This window comes from Gobio gobio, assembly GCF_949357685.1.
Source record: "Gobio gobio genome assembly, chromosome: 4".
NCBI lineage: Eukaryota > Metazoa > Chordata > Actinopteri > Cypriniformes > Gobionidae > Gobio > Gobio gobio.
This window is the reverse complement of record NC_137100.1, coordinates 53,057,427-53,077,364: the sequence shown is the minus strand read 5'-3', so window position 1 is coordinate 53,077,364 and position 19,938 is coordinate 53,057,427. Positions and strand designations below refer to the sequence as shown.

Sequence of the window (19,938 nt, the reverse complement as noted above, 5' to 3'; positions counted from 1 at the left end):
ATGTTGAATACCGAATGAGTATTTAGGAATTTTACTAGGAATATTACTAAGCGGATGAATATGGAATAAAGACGAGTTCATATTCTCCATCTTGAGTCATTAGACATTGTGACACTGCATCTAAGGCCTCGTGTGGATGGTGAACGAAGAGCGTTATTGTTACAATCCAGTATATTGTCCTGGTTGAAGAGGTGTCAGCGATGGCCTTGGCAAACACATGAGCTCAACATCTCTCTCTCTCACATTCTATCATACGGTTTCTCCATAATTTACAGTCACCGCCGACAATAAACTGGATAGTGCTTAAACCAAGCAACGTAATAAGAAAACAGTCGCTCTGCTGTACCGAGAGTCAAGGCCAGAACGAAATGAAACTTCAGTAAAACTACAGTAAAAGTCAAACCAATCCCATGAGGAAACCTGGAAAACAAGATATCCTGTCATTTCACTTTGGGGTTAAAATCACCCCATTAACTCAGCTATTGGAATGAAGTAATTTTTTTGTCTTAAACTTAGGGGGAGTTGAGAAACACTGCCTTATACTGTCAAAATATTTAAGCATTTCAATGCATCTTTAAGCATGTAGATGGAATCACACATCACTTATGACAAAGAGCAATTCTGATAGGGGAGAGCAGGTAATGTACCACTCAGTAAATGCTTAATGTACTCACCCTTGCCATGGAAGGAGCAATAAAATAATAATAATGGACAGTTTTATTAATAGACAGATATTTAAGTCCAAGTCCAGTCTAAATGTTTTATGTAATTTGGAGTTCTAGGGTCAATTTTATTTACAATCAAATCATATATCCTATTATTAATTTATAATTTCTTCAGAATTACACACAATGGAATGTTTTGGGGCCTAGTGTCTAAAAATAGGCTGTTAAAAACAACTTAACTAATAAGCATATATTAAAATTGCATCTTTAGAATTGCATTTTGCTATTAATAACTATTTTGTGAATATGCCATTTTTATAACCTCAAATGAATTGAGGCGCTACACTGAATATTTGTTTAAAAAAAAATAACAATAAAAAATATTAAACACACACACACACTGTCTGGTTCACTATCTTTGTGGGGACTCTCCATAGACGTAATGGTTTTTATACTGTACAAACTGTATATTTACACTAACCCTACCCATCACACAAAACATTCTGCTTTTTTTTTTTATTCCCCCAAAAAAAAAAAAAAAAAAAAAAAAAAAAATTGGTGTGATTTAAAAGCTTGTTTCCTCATGGGGACTTCAATTTAGGTCCCCACTGTGACAAGTCCCCATGAGTCTGTGTGCATTCAGGTTGAAGTCCCCACAGGGATAGAAAAACATGTACACACACACACACACACACACACACAACCAAATTACAATGAACAATTCAATGTGCTCTGCTCTCCCCTACTTCTATTGTAGCTTTAAATAAACAAAACACCTTTGAAACTAACAGAAATATAATGTATCAAAGGAAAAGACTGAACCCTATGCAAATGGAATCAGACGTGACAGAACCCATGACATGTCTAAACATATTAAAGCCTATTCTTTTTTTATTCATTTGGACATATGAAACATTTAAATGGCCCCATGACTCTTCTGCGTGTCGATTGTGAAAATGTAGGCAACAGCCTCCTTGTAGTGTCCACAAGAAATTTTGAATCATTTTATTTACATCCTATCTCAATATTACACTTACAAATAAATATTGCATTCTTACAATCTACATTTCAATTCTACCACTGTCCATCTGTGAGCGTATTTTCACCTGAGCTTTCAAGGAGAAGGTTTCCACATCTGTCCTTCCCTACAACTCTTCAGTAATATAAACAACAAGGATTCAGGTTCAGGAGCCGGGTAACTGCTGGGGTTAGTGAGGCAGAAATAGAAAGTTGCTTTAAAACCTATAGGACATGTAAAAACCATGGGGAGGTGCTCCGGCCATGTAAAAAGGGGGCAAATGATGTACATTTCGCCTCGATAAAAAGAGAAACATTCATACATTTACCATACTGGAGAGTAATAGACCATATCTACTCTGTATATTTTTCTATCACAGCAATCATATGGTTTTATAACACACAACTCAAAACTGTCAGGTTGTACTTCTGGATCAGTTGCTCGACGGACAGTCAGATGGGCCAGTCTCAGATCAGCTGAGGGCCACTATATGCACTCTCTGTATTATTCTTATTGTGCAAACGGACAACCTCCCGATGGGGCTCAAAAGAAGTCCTCAGTCCTTTTTTTCCACATTCACTTGATCAAATGGACAGTGCATGAGGAGTCTTTATTCTCATGTTGCTTGTCATCATCTATGTCTTGTGTTTTTCTCCCAGAGGAGAAATGGAGAGGGAGGACTGTGGTGTTTTGGTGTTTTTCACCGACTCCGACAGTGTGTGTGTGTGTGTGTGTGTGTGTGTGCGCGCAGATATAGCTGGTACAGATTCCAGCCAGGGGGAATCCCACACGTCCACGACCACGTCTCGAAATTCACACAGGAGGGACAGACAGTACAAAATAAGCGTTAAAAAACAAACACACACACCTGGATCTGGGGCAGGCGAGGTGCTTTGAGGGCCTGTTTTGGTCTAGTTACATACTAATCTGGAAAAAGCCTGGGATTATCTCAAAAAATAAGATCTGTTGTATCCGTCCACAATCCCTAGATTTGAATCTAAATAAATAAAAAAAACTAAATGACATTAGCAATAACAACCCACGTTCATTGACTTTCATGGACTGTGATTTTCTGTACAGCTGTCAAGTTTGTTTCCTTTCTTTTTCTCGCTGGTCTTGTTTGGGCTTGTTTATTCAGGGTGTCGGTAACTGGCATTCTGTCCCTGCGCAAGCCAATTGGCAGCTGCTCTCTCTGCGCCACCTGGACCGATCGTAGGAGCCAGTGCGAACGTGCCAGTCTCTCTTCACCCGTTTCCCCTTTCTGTGAATTTCCTACTTGACTCGAGACTCCCAATGGATTTTTTTCATTCCTGCTCCCTAATAATTCCTCTCTCCCTGCTTTCCCCCCACAGTGCAAAGGCATTTCTGGTGAGTTTTTGTGTGTCCGCCCTCTCCCTTTCTTTCATTCTCTTCCTAGCTTCTACAGATTGTCTTGCAGTCTCTCCATGTAGCTTCTAAGCTCGGCCGACTGTCCCAGGTCTATGTCTTGACAGACCCACTTGATGTCGTCTTCATTCCCAATAAGGATGGAGTTGGTGTATGGCCCACCTTCGTCTGGTAGTACGGTGGCAAAGGAAGTAAACTTGACCCTTTTGCGCTTGGCAGCGCTGGGAGAGTTGTTAAGGGGTTCGACTTTTCCGCTGGGGTCGTTTACCGAACAAGACCGTGGATCGGAGTGCACATGGGGAATGCTGCGCCCGTGCAAAGAGCCACTTTTCTGAACGCCGCTCCCGTTGAGGAGGTACTTGCTCTCCTCGCACCCCTCATTGCGATCTATCGCAGTCGTGCACTCATCGTTGTGTGCCAGCGGTCCGTGGTCACCGTGATGATCCATCAGGTCGGCTTCATTGCCGAGCCACACCCAATCATGGGCGTGGTTCATGTTGCCCTGCTCCAGAACAGGAAGCTGTTTGTGGCGGTAGCGGAAGGCGAAACTAACACAGTTGATGAGGAAGACGAGGATAGCAAGACAAAAGACTCCGAGCAGGGCATACATGCCGATTTCTAGGTCTGACAGACCTCTTGGAGCCTGGGTCAAGTCACTCTCTGCCCCGCCAGGTAGGTCCACCTGTGCTGGGTAACTGGTATAGTCAACAGGGTTGTTGTTTTGTCCCCCACCCTGCTTGTTGCCCCCGGAACGACTAGTTAGCGTAGTCTTTGTGGTCGTGCTGACTTTCTTCAGGACTGACTCTTCCCGTTCTACCGCTGTGTTCGTGTATTTCCAGCCATCTCCTCCGCTCGTTTTATCCGGTTCTAGTACCTTATGTCTCTGTTCATTTGTGCTGTTGTCCAGACTGTTCTCCTCTTGAGTTCCACTCCTCTGCTCCAGGTCGTTCTGTCCGAACTTCACCTGTACGCTTCCTATGCCCATTGCCAAAATGCTCTTCCTCTTGGATTTCTGGCAGATTTCTGAGATCATCATCTCCACACGCAGCAGCGCCCCCTGGCCCTCGCCTTCCGCCACTACCACAGGCCAACGCTGGGATTGCTCCTGATAGGTGGAGACCACCCTCTCATCCAGCGAGGTGATGGTTAGAGTAAAGTCCTTGGGGTCATAGATGTCGAGAGGGGTCACAGAGCCATCGCTATACTGAATCCATGCACTGATGATGGCCTCCTATAGTAAAAAAGAGAGGAGGTGAGAAATAGAAACATGGTGATGAGTTTGGCCAAAATGTAAATTCGGGCATAATTTACTCACTCCAATGTTGTTTCAAACTCATATGACATTTCTGTCAAACACCAGATGACTACTGCTCACTCTTTATTAAATTATTCATTGAATTGGTTGATCCAGTTCACAAAACCAGTCTGAATGATTTGCTCACAGGTCTGCTTCTCAACTCATTGACTCAACTCATAAGGAGAAGATTATCAGTGACTTCAGCAGAAGTCACTATATATAGTGCATGAGTCATATGGACCACTTTCATGATACTTTTTAGGGCTGCATGATTAATCGAAATCGAACCGCAATCGTGATTTGGCTCATGTGCGATTATGAAAGTGCAAAGGCTGCGGTTTTAATTAATTAAATATATGCAAACATATGTGTGTTTGTGAATTGTTTGGCTTTGTGATCAGTTGCAAACGCTTCTCCGTCTGAAAGCACTGCGAGTCGCTTATAACGTGCGTTTGAAAAAACAAAAAAAGACAGCGGTTAATAACATGTTTTAACTCACTTCATATCGTCAGTCGAGTGTTTGATATTTCCTTTTTGTGAGCTGATGTGGCTTCCTATCACAGAATGAGGCAGACGATTAATAATTTTATAGTATTCTATACAGTGATGAAGTCTATGTCGATTAGCATTGCATTGTAATATACTTTATTATTATGATAATACCAGAGAAGGCTTGAAGAACTCAAATACACCATATATTGACTCAGTAGTGTGATTATTTTTCTGCATGTTTAATCAAAGCGTTTCCATCTTCTTTTTATTCCGCTACACATCGCTAGCTTCACATTAGGGATTTCCTGAAAACGTCATTATATTACTTCTCTCTGAGGCAAATGTGGCGTTTCTGCTCGAGGGCGCCCTCTGGCCTCCAGTATGAATGAAACATGAGTGTGTTTAGCGCCCAGCAGTGCTCACTCCATCCTATATTGGGTATTAAAAAAATAGGAAAAATAATACATCTCAAAATAAATGTATATGACAATCCATATGTTTTTCTCCAGTGTACAGGAGTTTTTTCCCCACAGTGGAAGCATAAGAGGCTCATATTCATATTAAAGACATAGACGTGTTCTTGATTTTGCATACCTCCTGACAAAAATTAAGAAATTGATATCCCAGATTTTTATAATAATAATAATAATAATATATTTTATAATAAATCCTTAGACATTTCTAGTGATTTTTAGTCATAGGATGACTGCATGTTAACAGGTAAAATAACATGTTAACAGTTTTTTGTAAAATGCATTTTCTGTAAAATATAAATATTACTATTATTATTATTTTGTTTTATGTATTCTTAACTACTCTTTTTTTATATTTAATAATGAAAATGTTATTGTAATAGTAATATTTCTAATTTTGTAAAAAAAAATATATAAAATATATACATACATACACACACACGATTAATTTTGACGATTATAACTGACAACTAAGGAAATCCCAAATTCAGTATCTCAGAAAATTTGAATATTGAGAAAAGGTTCAATATTGAAGACACCTAGTGCCAAACTCTAATCAGCTAATGAACTCAAAACACCTGCAAAGACCTTTACATGGTCTCTGTCTAGTTCTGTAGGCTACACAATCATGGGGAAGACTGCTGACTTGACAGTTGTCCAAAAGATGACCATTGACACCTTGCACAAGGAGGGCCAGACACAAAAGGTCATTGCAAAGGGAAGGAAAAGATGTGGCAGAAAAAAAGTGTACAAGCAATAGGGATAACCGCACCCTGGAGAGGATTGTGAAACAAAACCCATTCAAAAATGTGGAGGAGATTCAGAAAGAGTGGACTGCAGCTGGAGTCAGTGCTTCAAGAACCACTACGCACAGACGTATGCAAGATATGGGCTTCAGCTGTCGCATTCCTTGTGTCAAGCCACTTGAACAACAGACAGCGTCAGAAGCGTCTCGTCTGGGCTAAAGACAAAAAGGACTGGACTGCTGGTCCAAAGTTATGTTCTCTGATGAAAGTAAATTTAGCATTTCCTTTGGAAATCAGGGTCCCAGAGTCTGGAGGAAGAGAGGAGAGGCACACAATCCACGTTGCTTGAGGTCCAGTGTAAAGTTTCCACAGTCAGTGATGGTTTGGGGTGCCATGTCATCTGCTGGTGTTGGTCCACTGTCTTTTCTGAGGTCCAAGATCAACGCAGCCGTATACCAGGAAGTTTTAGAGCACTTCATGCTTCCTGCTGCTGACCAACTTTATGGAGATGCAGATTTCATTTTCCAATAGGACTTGGCACCTGCACACAGTGCCAAAGCAACCAATACCTGGTTCAAGGACCATGGTATCCCTGTTCTTAATTGGCCAGCAAACTCGCCTGACCTTAACCCCATAGAAAATCTATGGGGTATTATGAAGAGGAAGATGCGATATGCCAGACCCAACAATGCAGAAGAGCTGAAGGCCACTATCAGAGCAACCTGGGCTCTCATAACACCTGAGCAGTGCCACAGACTGATCGACTCCATGCCACGCCGCATTAGTAATTCAGGCAAAAGGAGCCCCAACTAAGTATTGAGTGCTGTACATGCTCATACTTTTCATGTTCATACTTTTCAGTTGGCCAAGATTTCTACAAATCCTATCTTTGTATTGGTCTTAAGTAATATTCTAATTTTCTGAGATACTGAATTTGGGAATATATATATACATACACACACATTATGAGCAATAATAAAAATCACAATAATTATTATTAGTCATAATATATAAGCACAAAATGTTTTTTAACCAGAATAATCACAATTAGATATTTTCCCCAAATCGTGCAGCCCTAATACTTTTATAGAGTTTTACATTCTTTTTGAAGCCTCTTCAAGACTCAGTATCCAAACATTATAACTGCATGGAAAATGATGAGTGAATTTTCCTTTTGGATGAACTATCCCTGTAATAACAAAAACCAAATGAGTTAAAAGTTAGAAATACTCTTATTTATATAGGTACTGCATCATTGTCCTTGGAGAGTGATGTTTTATATACTGTATATGCCATTTCATTGTGAAAATGAGGTTTTCTGCCCGGAAAATGTGAATCAAAGCACAAACTGCCTGTTATTGGAACTGACATCTAATAGCCATGCTGTCAAGGTTATTTCTCTTAATAAATGTTTTAAAAAAAAATATCCCATGATAAATGCAGGAGCACTACAAGTTAAGATTTACCTTTAAAAGGCTCGGTCATTTATACACCAAATAAAACGGAAGAGGCAATTAAGTTGGCGTGCTGAAAACAATACACTTCCTCTTCACTTGACTGAGGAGAAAGTGTGTGCCCAAACGGAAGTCCTGCAGTAAAAAGACTACATTAAGAGTACAGAATGGAGCTGCATGCCATTTTTTTGGTTACAGCATCAAATTCAAGGTGGCAGTATCATTTTCTGGAATAACTCCCTGCTGAAACAAATGATGTTTCACATCTTTCATCACCATCAACTACAGGGAAACACAATTCAACAGTACTATGAGTTGCTTCAAAGGCAAGTTCACTCAAAAGTCAAAATTCTGTCATGGTTTACTCACCCATGTTGTTCTAAAACTGTATGACATTGTTGCTTATAGAACATTCAAAACCTGCCCTCAATGCATGGGGGAAAAAAGCATGTTTATTATTTAAAAATTCCACAGAAGAAATAAAGTCATACAGTTCAGAATTGCATGAAAATGTGTAAACTTACACCATTTTCATGTTTGAGTGAAGTTTTCAAATCAAGTTTTCCAAAAGCGCATAAAAATATCAGTACAATTTAATTTTAGCTCTTCTAAACATGCAGTCATATAATTTAAGAAATACTAAATACTACGCTAGGGAAGAGAGGTAATTATCGGACTTGGATTATAATTATATAGGCTGTAGAGTGTGTGGAGTTAATCACAAACGCTTGAGAGAGTGAAAACGCAAACTGCAGATCAACTACGCTAGTGTCAAAAATAGTACAAGAACATCCTCCAGATATGTGGCCACCTTAAATTTGGCAGCTTCTTCAAATGAGACAAAGTGTTTTTCTTAATATCTGTAATTGCCAACAACTCCAAATGAGACTCTTGCAGTGTTTTCCCGCCCACTCTCATTCACTCATAGTTAACCTTGGGCCTTGTGCGTGGGAAAACGCTGGCAGAAGCCAGGGAAAGCATTTCGATTTTTAGCAGAGCCGCTATTTTAAAATACTTTAATCAGATGATTCCAAACAGCACTGTAGGAGGAAGTAGAATATTAGAGCTATTCACTTCTCGGTTACAATAAGGCCTGCCAAAATGAACACCGGTGCCTTAATTGAGGGGCCATGGGTTAATAGAGCAAACAGAGGCCATTTTGCAGAATGTGTTTGCATACTGGATTATTTCTGCAATGGTATCTACTGTTGGCAGGGGAGACTCTGAGTATGCGAGAAGCAGTCGGCTTTTTTCAGAGTTTTTATTGAACATTTAAGTCTCCACTTTTTTGCCTGTAATATCTCTCACTCATTCCTTAGCCACAGACTCAAAACTCAACCAGGTAGCATGAATGAAAATGTATTCTGAAGTGCCACAATATTAGTGCGATCAGGCAAGAAGTATCAGCTTTCCAGCGCTGGAGAGAACTCAAGGAGCGAAGGCCGAGAAATTGATTTTGTTTTCTTTCACAGAATTAATACACTATATGCTGGCTTTTGCTTGAATCTGTGAATGTGTCATGTTCACTTTATTTGTCAATTTGCGATCGTATCGTCGTTCACTTCAGCGATGATAAAGACCCATTCATTTCTTCATCGTATAAGCCTGGGGCGTCTAAACCTCCTCGCTGTCTGTTTCAAGCGTCAACTCCCAAAGTGTGTCCGAAAAGTAAGATAATATTCTCCTGATATAGGTTTTCTTTTCGTGATCGATATAACCCTCTAATCTTGTCATAATTGTAATATTTTCGTTAGTTGGACCGTTGTGCTTGTGCTATCGAGTTGTTCATGAGAATTGTGTTTGTGTCTTTGGGATGTAAGGGATGACTTTTTCACTGAACATTCGACTTGGATTACCATAGTAACACACATTGCTTTCACTTATTGATGACATCGGCCGACTGGCACAGCAGATTCCGCTATAGTCGTTGCCTGGGTTACATATGGGTGTTTTGGTGATTTTAAATCAACATCGGTTACCAGAAAGCACTTACCCCACCTTTAACACGCCGACCTCAACCTTGATGGCTAAAAACTTTCGGTATTTGTCTTTGACAGGTGCAATTCTGGTTTGTTCTCCCAGCCTCATGTACTAATTCTGCAGTTCTCCAGTAATTCTTAGTGAAGTCAAGTTTTTGAACATTCCATCTGATTCACAGTTAACCATAAGTTCTAGAATGTTTTCATACATTCAGGTTAGCTTCAGTTTTTGGTTCCATTCACCTTCTTTATAATGTAAGAGCTGCCTCTGCCATTTGTAACTTGAATGTACGAGGATTCTAGTGTCAGCTGCTTGGTTATTTTAGCTGTACACACATAGTCTGTTATATTGCTGGATGTTGCAAACTGACATTTTTATTCTATTATTTGAATATTATTGTATAATAATTTTACAGCTTACTTGACTTTCTTCTAATTGTTTACCTATAGCAGCTATTGACATGAAGGTCTTGCACTTCCACAGGATTTAGCTTACTTCCACAATGAAAAATAAGGTGGATAATCCAATTTTCAACTTTTTGTTCAGCAACATTCTGTGAATTCACAGAAGCCACATTTTCTGGTTCTAAAACATTCCATCCATTTTACAGACTCAACTTCTAATTTAATAAAGTTACAGCACATTTACATTACTACAATTTCTAGTTTTTAGATCACTGCTGCCAATTAACAGAATCTTCAACTTTCATTTCTAAAATGTTCAAGTCAGTTCAATTCATTATAGCCTCTACAACTACACTGCAACCTCTAGTTCCAGAACACTCCAGACACGTCTTGAATTTCTTGAAGCCTGTCGCCGGTTTCAAAAGAGTTTTAAAGGGGACTGAGGCGATCCTGAATTTGTGTATATATTACGGAGTTAATCGCAAATCTTTAGGGGGCTAAAGCCCTCCAAAAATGGGCCTAGTGACGCCCCTGAGTCCAGCCTGAACTTCCACTTTTTATAGCTAATTCACGGCAGTCTATATGATTTTTCCATACAATTCATAGTAGTTTATGGTAGTAAAATGAATTATTCTGGTGGTCACTTCTTGTGTCTCTCACCTGTTTGGGTGTGTGCAACAGGTCCTGAGCAGTGGTTGTGATGTAGAAGGCTCTGTTGTTAGTGGAACTGGGCTGCAATGACAGACTCAAAGAGCCCACCAGCTGAACTCCCAGATCAGTGATGGTCACTTTATCATCCAGCACTGTGATGGTCTTCTCAGCCAGAATAGAGTCAGACAAAGGGGATATCACCTAGGAAATACAAAGAAATGGAAGCCCCAATGATACAATCCTCAGATGCAGATCTATCTATCTATCTATCTATCTATCTATCTATCTATCTATCTATCTATCTATCTATCTATCTATCTATCTATCTATCTATCTATCTATCTATCTATCTATCTATCTATCTATCTATCTATCTATCTATCTATCTATCTATCTATCTATCTATCTATCTATCTATCTATCTATCTATCTATCTATCTATCTATCTATCTCTCTATCTATCTCTCTATCTCTCTATCTCTCTATCTATCCTTTTGCATGCAATTTAATACAATTATTTGAAAACCCTTTCCTGTCACTGTTTCCATTATATAATATCTCCCATCCTTACAAAAGTAAAGCAAAGGCGAGGAGATACAAACTGACTCTTTGCAATTGCTTTACTATGGCAGACAGGCAGTATGACAGGTGTACAAAGAGCTCTCAGAATCAATGTGTCATCGTCGAGCATCATATTCTGTTAACGTGGACATAACTGACACCATGAGGATTCCCGAGCTGAGAGGAGGAAAGGAAAATAACAAAAATAGCAGGAAATCAAAGGGGTGGCGAAAGCCTAAACGATAGGGAGAGAGACAACATGAAAAAAGAACGGAGAGAATTCAACACACAAAAAAAAACATAACTCAAAACCACAAGCGGGGTCTTATATAACCATCACACATTTGGACCAACATGTGAAGCATGATAAAGTGCAAATGGAGCCTGACAGACATGAAAACACACATGGAGAGAAAATGAACATAAACACACAGGAGCCTCTTAGTCAACGGGTTCCCAACAGAACACTTGACTCTGGAATCAGCAACACAGCTGAGATTTTAACACCTGTAGGCAAACAAGCTTGTTATCACTCACATGCAATGAGGGGTGAATATTTCCGGTGTGTTTGACAAGGGAGGTGTTACTATCGCTCAGGTTCTTTCTTTATTTGTCAACGGTGAATACTCTAAATAATGTATGCTTGTTAACCAAGCAGATACAGTCAAACAAACTGACTATGAATAAATTAGCCATGGGTTTGATTCCCAGGGAACAGATAATGTACCAATATGCCAAATATATAAATATAGATGTAGATACCTTGTATGTTAACATGATGGATAGATGGATGGACGGATGGATGGATAGATAGATACCTGTATAGTGGTGATGCCCAGGTCTCTTCCCACCAGCACTCTTCCATCAATTAGTCTAGCAATGCGTGTATCTTCCACTTTTAGGAAGTCCAAGACCATCTCTGTGATGTCAGCTGACCAATCAGAACCCAGCATGTGCACAAGCTCCCCACCAGGGTCAGCTGGCTCGGCTACGAAGTGTGTGAGAACACGTACCAGAGCATACTGATACTGCAGGGCACAGCCTCTGCCCTTCCTCTCATCCTCCTCATCATCCTCACTGTCCCTGGTTGGCCTGGGCAACACAGAAAGCAGACAAGATAAGACATTTCAAATCTACATGTTTAGAAAACCGAATAACAATTGTATGACTATGAAGTGGTGACATGATTCTGGCTATGTAATGAAGCCCTGAAGTACAAGGGCAGAAACATTATTTTTGAAATTACATTATGTATAATCATAATATTCAATAAAAACAGCACAAATGGGTTGATTTTGGGTTGGGTTGTTTAAGTTGAAATAATGGGCCCTATTTTAACGATCTAAGCACATGGGGCAGGTGCACTTAGGGCGTGTCCGAATCCACTTTCGCTAGTTTAACAATGGAAAAAACGTTGGCACGCCATGCACATGGTCCAAAAGGGTTGTACCTAGTCTCTTAATGAGTCATGGGTGTGTTTTGGGTGTAACGTGCAATCTCCCATTCCCTTTGAAAGCTAGTTGCGCTTGCACCATGGCGGTTTCATTATTTACATGGCGGAATATAGACACCCTTAACCCTCTGAAGTCTGAGCTGTTTTGGGGCCCTTTAGAAGTTTTGACATGCTCTGACATTTGTGCTTTTTTAAGTTGCTTATAAACATATTAATGGCAAAAGTGTCATTACACTGTATTCAGCACAAACTGGGCTACCATAATATGTGAGCAACATGTATGTACATGCTTGTATTTTTGAGAGAATAACGTTTATGCATGGTTTTTGAAAAAACAAAAAAATGACGAGTGACGAATACATTTAAACTGTGTATTGCCACGATTGGTTAAATAAGTAGCCAATTTCATTCGTCATTACTGCAAATAAGTCATTCTGATACGTGCAATGATTATCCATTATGTCATGTAGGAATTTTTATCTTTATGTACACGATAATAATCTTGCACAATAATAATCTACATTGTAATCCTTTTATTTTTAATATTTGGCATGTTTGTGTGCTGTTGCTTCCCTGTGTGTGTAATAAGCAGAGTGTATGCGCATTGTGCACCCACCTATAGGTGCATATTACTAACGTTCCCTTTAAATAACACAGAAAATACTGCGCTATTGACTTTAGACCAGGTTTTTGTTGGTTAATGGCGCAGTCGTTTCAACAATTCACCTGAACACTCCTCATTTACAGACCAGCACGCCAATGGGTGAACACATGGGCGCGAGTGCATTTGCTATTTAAACAACGTGACACAGGATGTGAAAATGATAACTGCGCCGGGCTGAAACTAACAAAAAACACTTGCGTCGCACCTTGCACCGAGTGTATGATAGGGCCCAATGACTTACTAGTAATGAGATTCTTAGAATAATAAAATACAATGTCAAAATACCAATAACAATTCTCATTGTGCTTCAATGTTTTCCTTAAAGGGATAGTTCACGCACCATTTACACACTTTCATGTTGTTCCAAACCTGTATCACTTTCTTTCTTACATGAAACTCAGAAAAAGATGTAATGCAGATTGGCCATACGGACTTTTCTTTACAGTGAAAGTGAACTGAGACAGGAGTTGTCAAGCTTCAAAAATGAGGAAAAAGCAACACAAAGATTATCAAAATATTAATCAAAACGCCCTGTACACCACATTCCAGCTCTGTGTGAGGTAATTTAAATAATTATTTACTTGTTCTCACATCTCATTTTCATTTTTGCACAATAAAACATGCCAAAAAAAATAAATTTCACTGTGTGGGAAAATGGAGCTGGTTACCTGACTGATTAGAACTAAGAGCAATTACCCAGTTTCCTTTCCTATCTTTTCTGTTTTTTAGTCTTTTCTTGTTTTATGTTGTCTGCTTTTTTCTGTTGGGTTTTGTTTTGTTTTCCTTGCCTCATCTTTTCTTTTCCCCCATTTTATTTCTCTCTCTGAAACTGTGATTACTTCAAATTTTCAGTTCACCTAGGGGGAAGCATTTCGTGGGGTGTAAGTGTGTTTGTGTGTGTGTGGTTCTTGGTGGTAACAGGGGTTTTGTTGTTACAGGCAGAGAGACAGAAATTGACCAAATTGAAAAATGGGCCCAGCAGACAGACTGAAGGCCAACAAGCAGAATTGGGCTGTGAAAAAACAGACGTATATCCACACACACACAGTAAATACCATGAAAATGAAAGGGATGGTGCTGGATCTCTGTGGTTAAAAACAGTGTGCCCCTCTCCTCTGATGTCGGCTCACATAGGCAACATATAAATATACCTTTCGCTGTCACACACACACACACACACACACACACACACACACACACACACACACACACACACACACACACACACACACACACACACACACACACACACACACACACACACACACACACACACACACACACACACACACACACACACACACACCACACACACACCTCTTGTTGGTGATGATGGGCACCCTCCATCCTTTGACTTGGCTGAGCTCTGCATCAGAGACTTCAATCTGGAGCGGTAACCGTGGCACCCAAATGGTGAGCTCTAATTGGCTGGTCAAATAGAGGTAGGTAAAGTTCACTTGAAGAGAGACACGCCCCCTCATCTCTTTCCCATTCACCAACACCTCATCACAACCAACAGATACCTGCAGTGCAAGAGAAACAGAAAGACAGAAAAGTGAAGTAGCGGTGGATCGAACAGTTGCGTTTTGTTGATTTTGTAATGGCTCTGGCATTTTGCTGTATTTTTTTCCCAGCACAATCCACAATTACACTTATCTGAAGAAAATGGAGGGCACCCTTTTCACATAATTATGTGAAAACTGGGAAAACAAATAGTGAGCGTCTCCTTGTTAGTATTTTTCCTCTTCTTTTTCTTTTTTTTTTTTATGGACTTCATTTTCCCCCCATCTTTTCTTTATATTTTGCCCCCTTTACTCTCTGTCGTGATTAATGGTGGTCTGTATCCGCTGGACGTTTATGACACTTTGATGGGCTGTGTCTGTGTGACGTTGTCATGGCGAACAGAGCACTATAATTTTCCTACCGGTAAATCACACACACACACACACACACACACACACACACACACACACACACACACACACACACACACACACACACACACACACACACACACACACACACACACACACACACACACACACACACACACACACACACACACAAGAGCTCAAGCAGCGTGAAGCAGTCACATCTCACTATTACAGCTCAGGGTCACCACGGGGGCATGATGAAATCTGAAATCAACGCGCATGTGTGTCATGTACGACTCAAAAAGCTTAAGCTTTTGTGGTTTGTCGAGTGCTTTTATTTCATAAACTTGTCTCTTAGAATCTTCCTGTTAATAATAACCACCAAACAAGGAAATTGAGAGAGAACGAGAGATGGAGAAGAAATAAGAACAGTGAACACAGATATTCAGAGCAGACCAGACTTTATCCATTTAACTAGCTGAATAAAAAAATATGTAACAATGCCAGTCTTTCGCAGTGTACCAAGTAACAAACCAATTCAGTGAGTAGTTTGAATATGCACCGCCAAACCATGCTTTTCTACTTTTTGTAATACAATGCAATCATTTAAGCGGTATTATTTTACATTTGATTTCTGAACGTTTACTTGCCATTCACTGTGGTTAGATACCAGAAAAACTTTGTTCTATGCATATTCTTTACTGCATATGACTCTTCACGGTTATCATTAAGAACATGAAGCAATGATTACTTAATTGAGAAAAAAACTTGAAAGGCCATTGTTACAGTATAAACTTAATTTTATATTTATATTAAGACTATATTAAATTATTATATTCACTTTTTTCCCATTACTTTTCTCCATAGGCATTTCAAAGAATATTTCCATAATGAGCTGTAAGCCATGAACCAAAGTAATCGGCTTTGAGTTAAATCATAACATGTTAATCAAAAGTTAGACACAAGAGTGTGTACTTAATTTATTTTATGAGAAAACAAACCGCCTATACCATAAAGCATTGTGTATTACAATCAAATCATAATTTCAAACTATGAACTTATAGACATTGTTTATATGTATTAAAAACAATATTAGGCTATTAATTCGTTATTTTTTAAGTTTATTGCAAACTATTTAGTTATATACAAAAATATTTTGAGAGTGTAAGGTAATGAATTCATTCAATCATTTGCATGCTTCATGGGAGTGGGCATTCGACTGCTTCTCGGGATTATGGGTAGCCTACTGTAGTTCTTCACCAGTAATTTGACAATTAAACAAGATTATTTAAAAATGAAGTGTAGTTTCAACAGCATCATTGCTTAAACTTGGAGTCTGTCTTGAAAGGTTTACTGTATGGAGAAAATGAAGAGAATAGAAGACTGCTGTGCTCTAGAGCACATTCATTTTAGTGGTACCGATATTGAGAACTGTGCAATTTCGACTAGACAAGAAATATTATGCCTAATGCCGATATACACCATATGTTTGGTACTTTTAAGTGCACTTTTACTCACAACCAAATGAACAGAAGCAAATTATTTAGGAAAAAAAAATTATAATGTCAAGAGATCTGGGAGGTGAAGAGCAAGAGAGACAGAAGAAAATAGATTGAATTGCCATTCTAATCAGGCAGTTAAACAAAGACCCTTTTAAAAGCAAGACCAACTAATATGCTCTATGATTCATTCAACGCAAGCAATTAGAATAAAAATATGAGATAAAAATGTCATTTCATCAAAGTAAATGCACTGTCTCTCCTACACACACACATACACCCCCCAACACACACACACACACACACACACACACACACACACACACACACATACGTCTGGTTTACTATATTTGTGGGAACTCTTTATAGACGTAATGGTTTTTATACTCTACAGACTGTATATACTATCCCCTTACACTAATCCTACCCCTAAACCTACACATCACACAAAACTTTAAAAAAAAAACTCATTCTGTATGATTTATGATCCTCATGGGGACTTCAATTTAGCTCCCCACAGTGACACAAGTCCCCATGAGTCTGTGTGTATTCAGGTTGAAGTCCCCACCGGGATAGAAAAAAACATGTACTCACACACACACACACACACACACACGCAGAAGTCCTGAGAGGATGTAGCCTATAACAGATCCCATGCTGTGGATATTTTTATATAGGGTGTAATGTTCTGCCACACAAACACAGACAACCACAGTTGATAAAAGGCACCCTCTAGAAGCCCTCAAGTTTGTGTGTATATGTGTGTGACTCTTGAAAGAGCAATTACCCAGAACTCCCTGCAAGGATGCTACGCTCAATTTCTCTACCTTTGCTTCCATCTCTGTTCTTGCAATTTGCACCTTTTTCAATCCACCCATCTTTCTGATCATCTCCAGTGTTGTTCTAAGAGCCGCCATCCTGTCATTCTCTGAAGCAGAAATGACTGTGTCAGGTCTGAGGACAGCAAGGCTAATGACACAGGAAAATGGCAGCTAAAGTGGCATGTGGCCATATCAGAACATCAAAAACATGACATGAGAAAGACATTTGGACACAGCATCACACTTCTCCTCTGAGGTTGATAATTGTATAAACCACCAAAGTTCCAAATAAGCAACATATTCGACTAGATTTGCTATATTGAAACACCAGAGGAATACCACAGGAAAAAGTCCTCGCAAGGCAGAAGAATAAAAGTGGTAATAAAATGCAATGGCCACTGTTAGCATTATGATACTGTGTGAATCGTGTTTTCTGTCAGTTTGAATCAGAGAAAATCAATGTACTGTACTATGTATATCGTGATCCCCTTTTTAAAATAAAATGGCAGCTATAGTTATATTTGCAAATATTGCAGAGGCATTATCATTGCTCGTTAGATTTAGTATGCTCAAGATTTTTACAATGAAAGTCAATGGAAGATTTTCAGACTTTAATGTTTAATTTTTTTCTATTAGAAAAAACAGCACACTTGACCTGAAAGTATCTACAAAATTAAATGCATGTGCACAAACAGTACAATATAAGAAATGCATAAGAAAATGTAAAATTGAATACATTTTAAAAGTTAAATGCATCAATCTGGTGGAATTTGAGAGTTTTTAGAGAGAAATTAAGAAACACCACGCATATGCATTCTTCTACAGTGCCTATAGACTGAACCCGTAATATGCATGCGCATGACGTCACCTTTTTCACAAATTCATGTTTTTGTAGTTTACACAGAGACAATAACAGTACTGTATATCATCTAAAACAGCCCCTGGGACACTGATAACACTGGATCACAAGTTGATCACGTAAGCAAAGTATGTGCTTTGCAAACATGAAGCGCAATAGACTATATACTTATTTAATTAAAACAACCTTTTGTGTTTTGATAAGCGCATATACTGTATATATATATATATATATATATATATATATATATATATATATATATATATATATATATATATATATATATATATATATATATATATATATGTATATATATGTATATATATATATATATATATATATATATATATACATACATACATACATACATACATACATACATACATACACACACACACACACACACACATACATACATACATATATATTTATTTATTTACACAAAGATATTAATAAACACAAATAATATATTATTAACACAAGCATTCCTTGACACTGGTCTCGTTCAGTCTTGTATACCTAGTTTATCCAGTTTTCTCTCTCATATCCTCCCATCTTGTGGCTGATGGCGTATTATTTTGTGACTTCGGAACAAACCTGTATAAACACTTCCCTTCGTCAAAGCCAAAGAGCTGAGCCATGGATTTGATGACACTGAAAAATCGATTTAATCTCTGTCTCTATTTTAAAGAGAGGAGACTGGGCAATGAGAGAGAGAGAGAGAGAGAGAGAGAGAGAGAGAGAGAGAGAGAGGCCAGTGTTTCTTTGTGGAGAAGAGCACTATAAAGAGAAAATTATGTCTCAACAAGAAAGGCGAACAACCCAAAAAACAATTGGAGGTTTTCTAATACCTCTATAAATTGAATCGTGTTTGGCCCATTTGGACCTTTAGGAACTGAAATTTGGAGAGAATATAGAGAAAAACTCTGTTGAACGAGTATAACATAGAGAACTCACATGCGCCAATTGAAACTTCAAAAACAAAAAATCCTTAAGAAGTTAAGAAACCTAATAAAAAATATAAACCTAACAAGTTTATTGAATAAACTGATTTTATTTAAATAAAAAATTATAATCAACTTGACTACATTAGGTAACAGCAAAAATGATATTTCTTTAGCAAAAACAGTGACATGTGAAGGCCAATTACGGTAACCCATACCCAGAATTTGTCCTCTGCATCTAACCCATCCAAGTTTGTGCACACACATTAGAAGTAGTGAGTAGTGAACACTAGGGGTGTGACGAGACACTTAGCTCACGAGACGAGACGAGACACAAGATTGTGTTCATGAGAACGAGACAAGATTTTTGCACAGTATTTTTAAGAGATCATCAATAACAAAATTCATGACTGGAAAAACTGTCTGCAGGTGCATTTTGAAATGATTGAACTAATCACCTTATAATGAATGTCATTTCAGTTCTAATTTCCGAGTATGAATTATCATATGAATCTTTTGCGTTCCCTTGAAAAATATTTGCATTTGCGTTCCCCCGAGAAACTTTGCCTTCCCAAGTGTGAGTTCGGAGTGTAAACACTTCCTGTTTAATGTCCCCCTGACTGAGCCTGGTTTCTCCCAAGGTTTTTTTTCGCCATTCTGTCACCTGATGGAGTTTTGGTTCTTTGCCACCCACGCC

The 19,938-nt window shown here is 38.7% G+C and overlaps 1 protein-coding gene across 1 annotated transcript in view; it reads right to left on the bottom strand.

Annotated features, from left to right (window-relative positions):
* Positions 1-1,643: 1,643 nt before the first annotated feature.
* The window catches only part of LOC307125938 (transmembrane protein 132C), a 263,410-nt gene continuing 245,115 nt past the window's right edge, over positions 1,644-19,938 (bottom strand). The window contains exons 6-9 of the mRNA XM_079816194.1: positions 14,562-14,767; positions 11,946-12,219; positions 10,576-10,767; positions 1,644-4,300 (exon numbers count right to left, since the gene is read on the bottom strand). Of these exons, the coding sequence (XP_079672320.1) occupies positions 3,104-4,300; positions 10,576-10,767; positions 11,946-12,219; positions 14,562-14,767 (1,869 nt within the window). The 3' untranslated portion in view covers positions 1,644-3,103. The remainder of the gene's footprint in view (positions 4,301-10,575; positions 10,768-11,945; positions 12,220-14,561; positions 14,768-19,938) is intronic.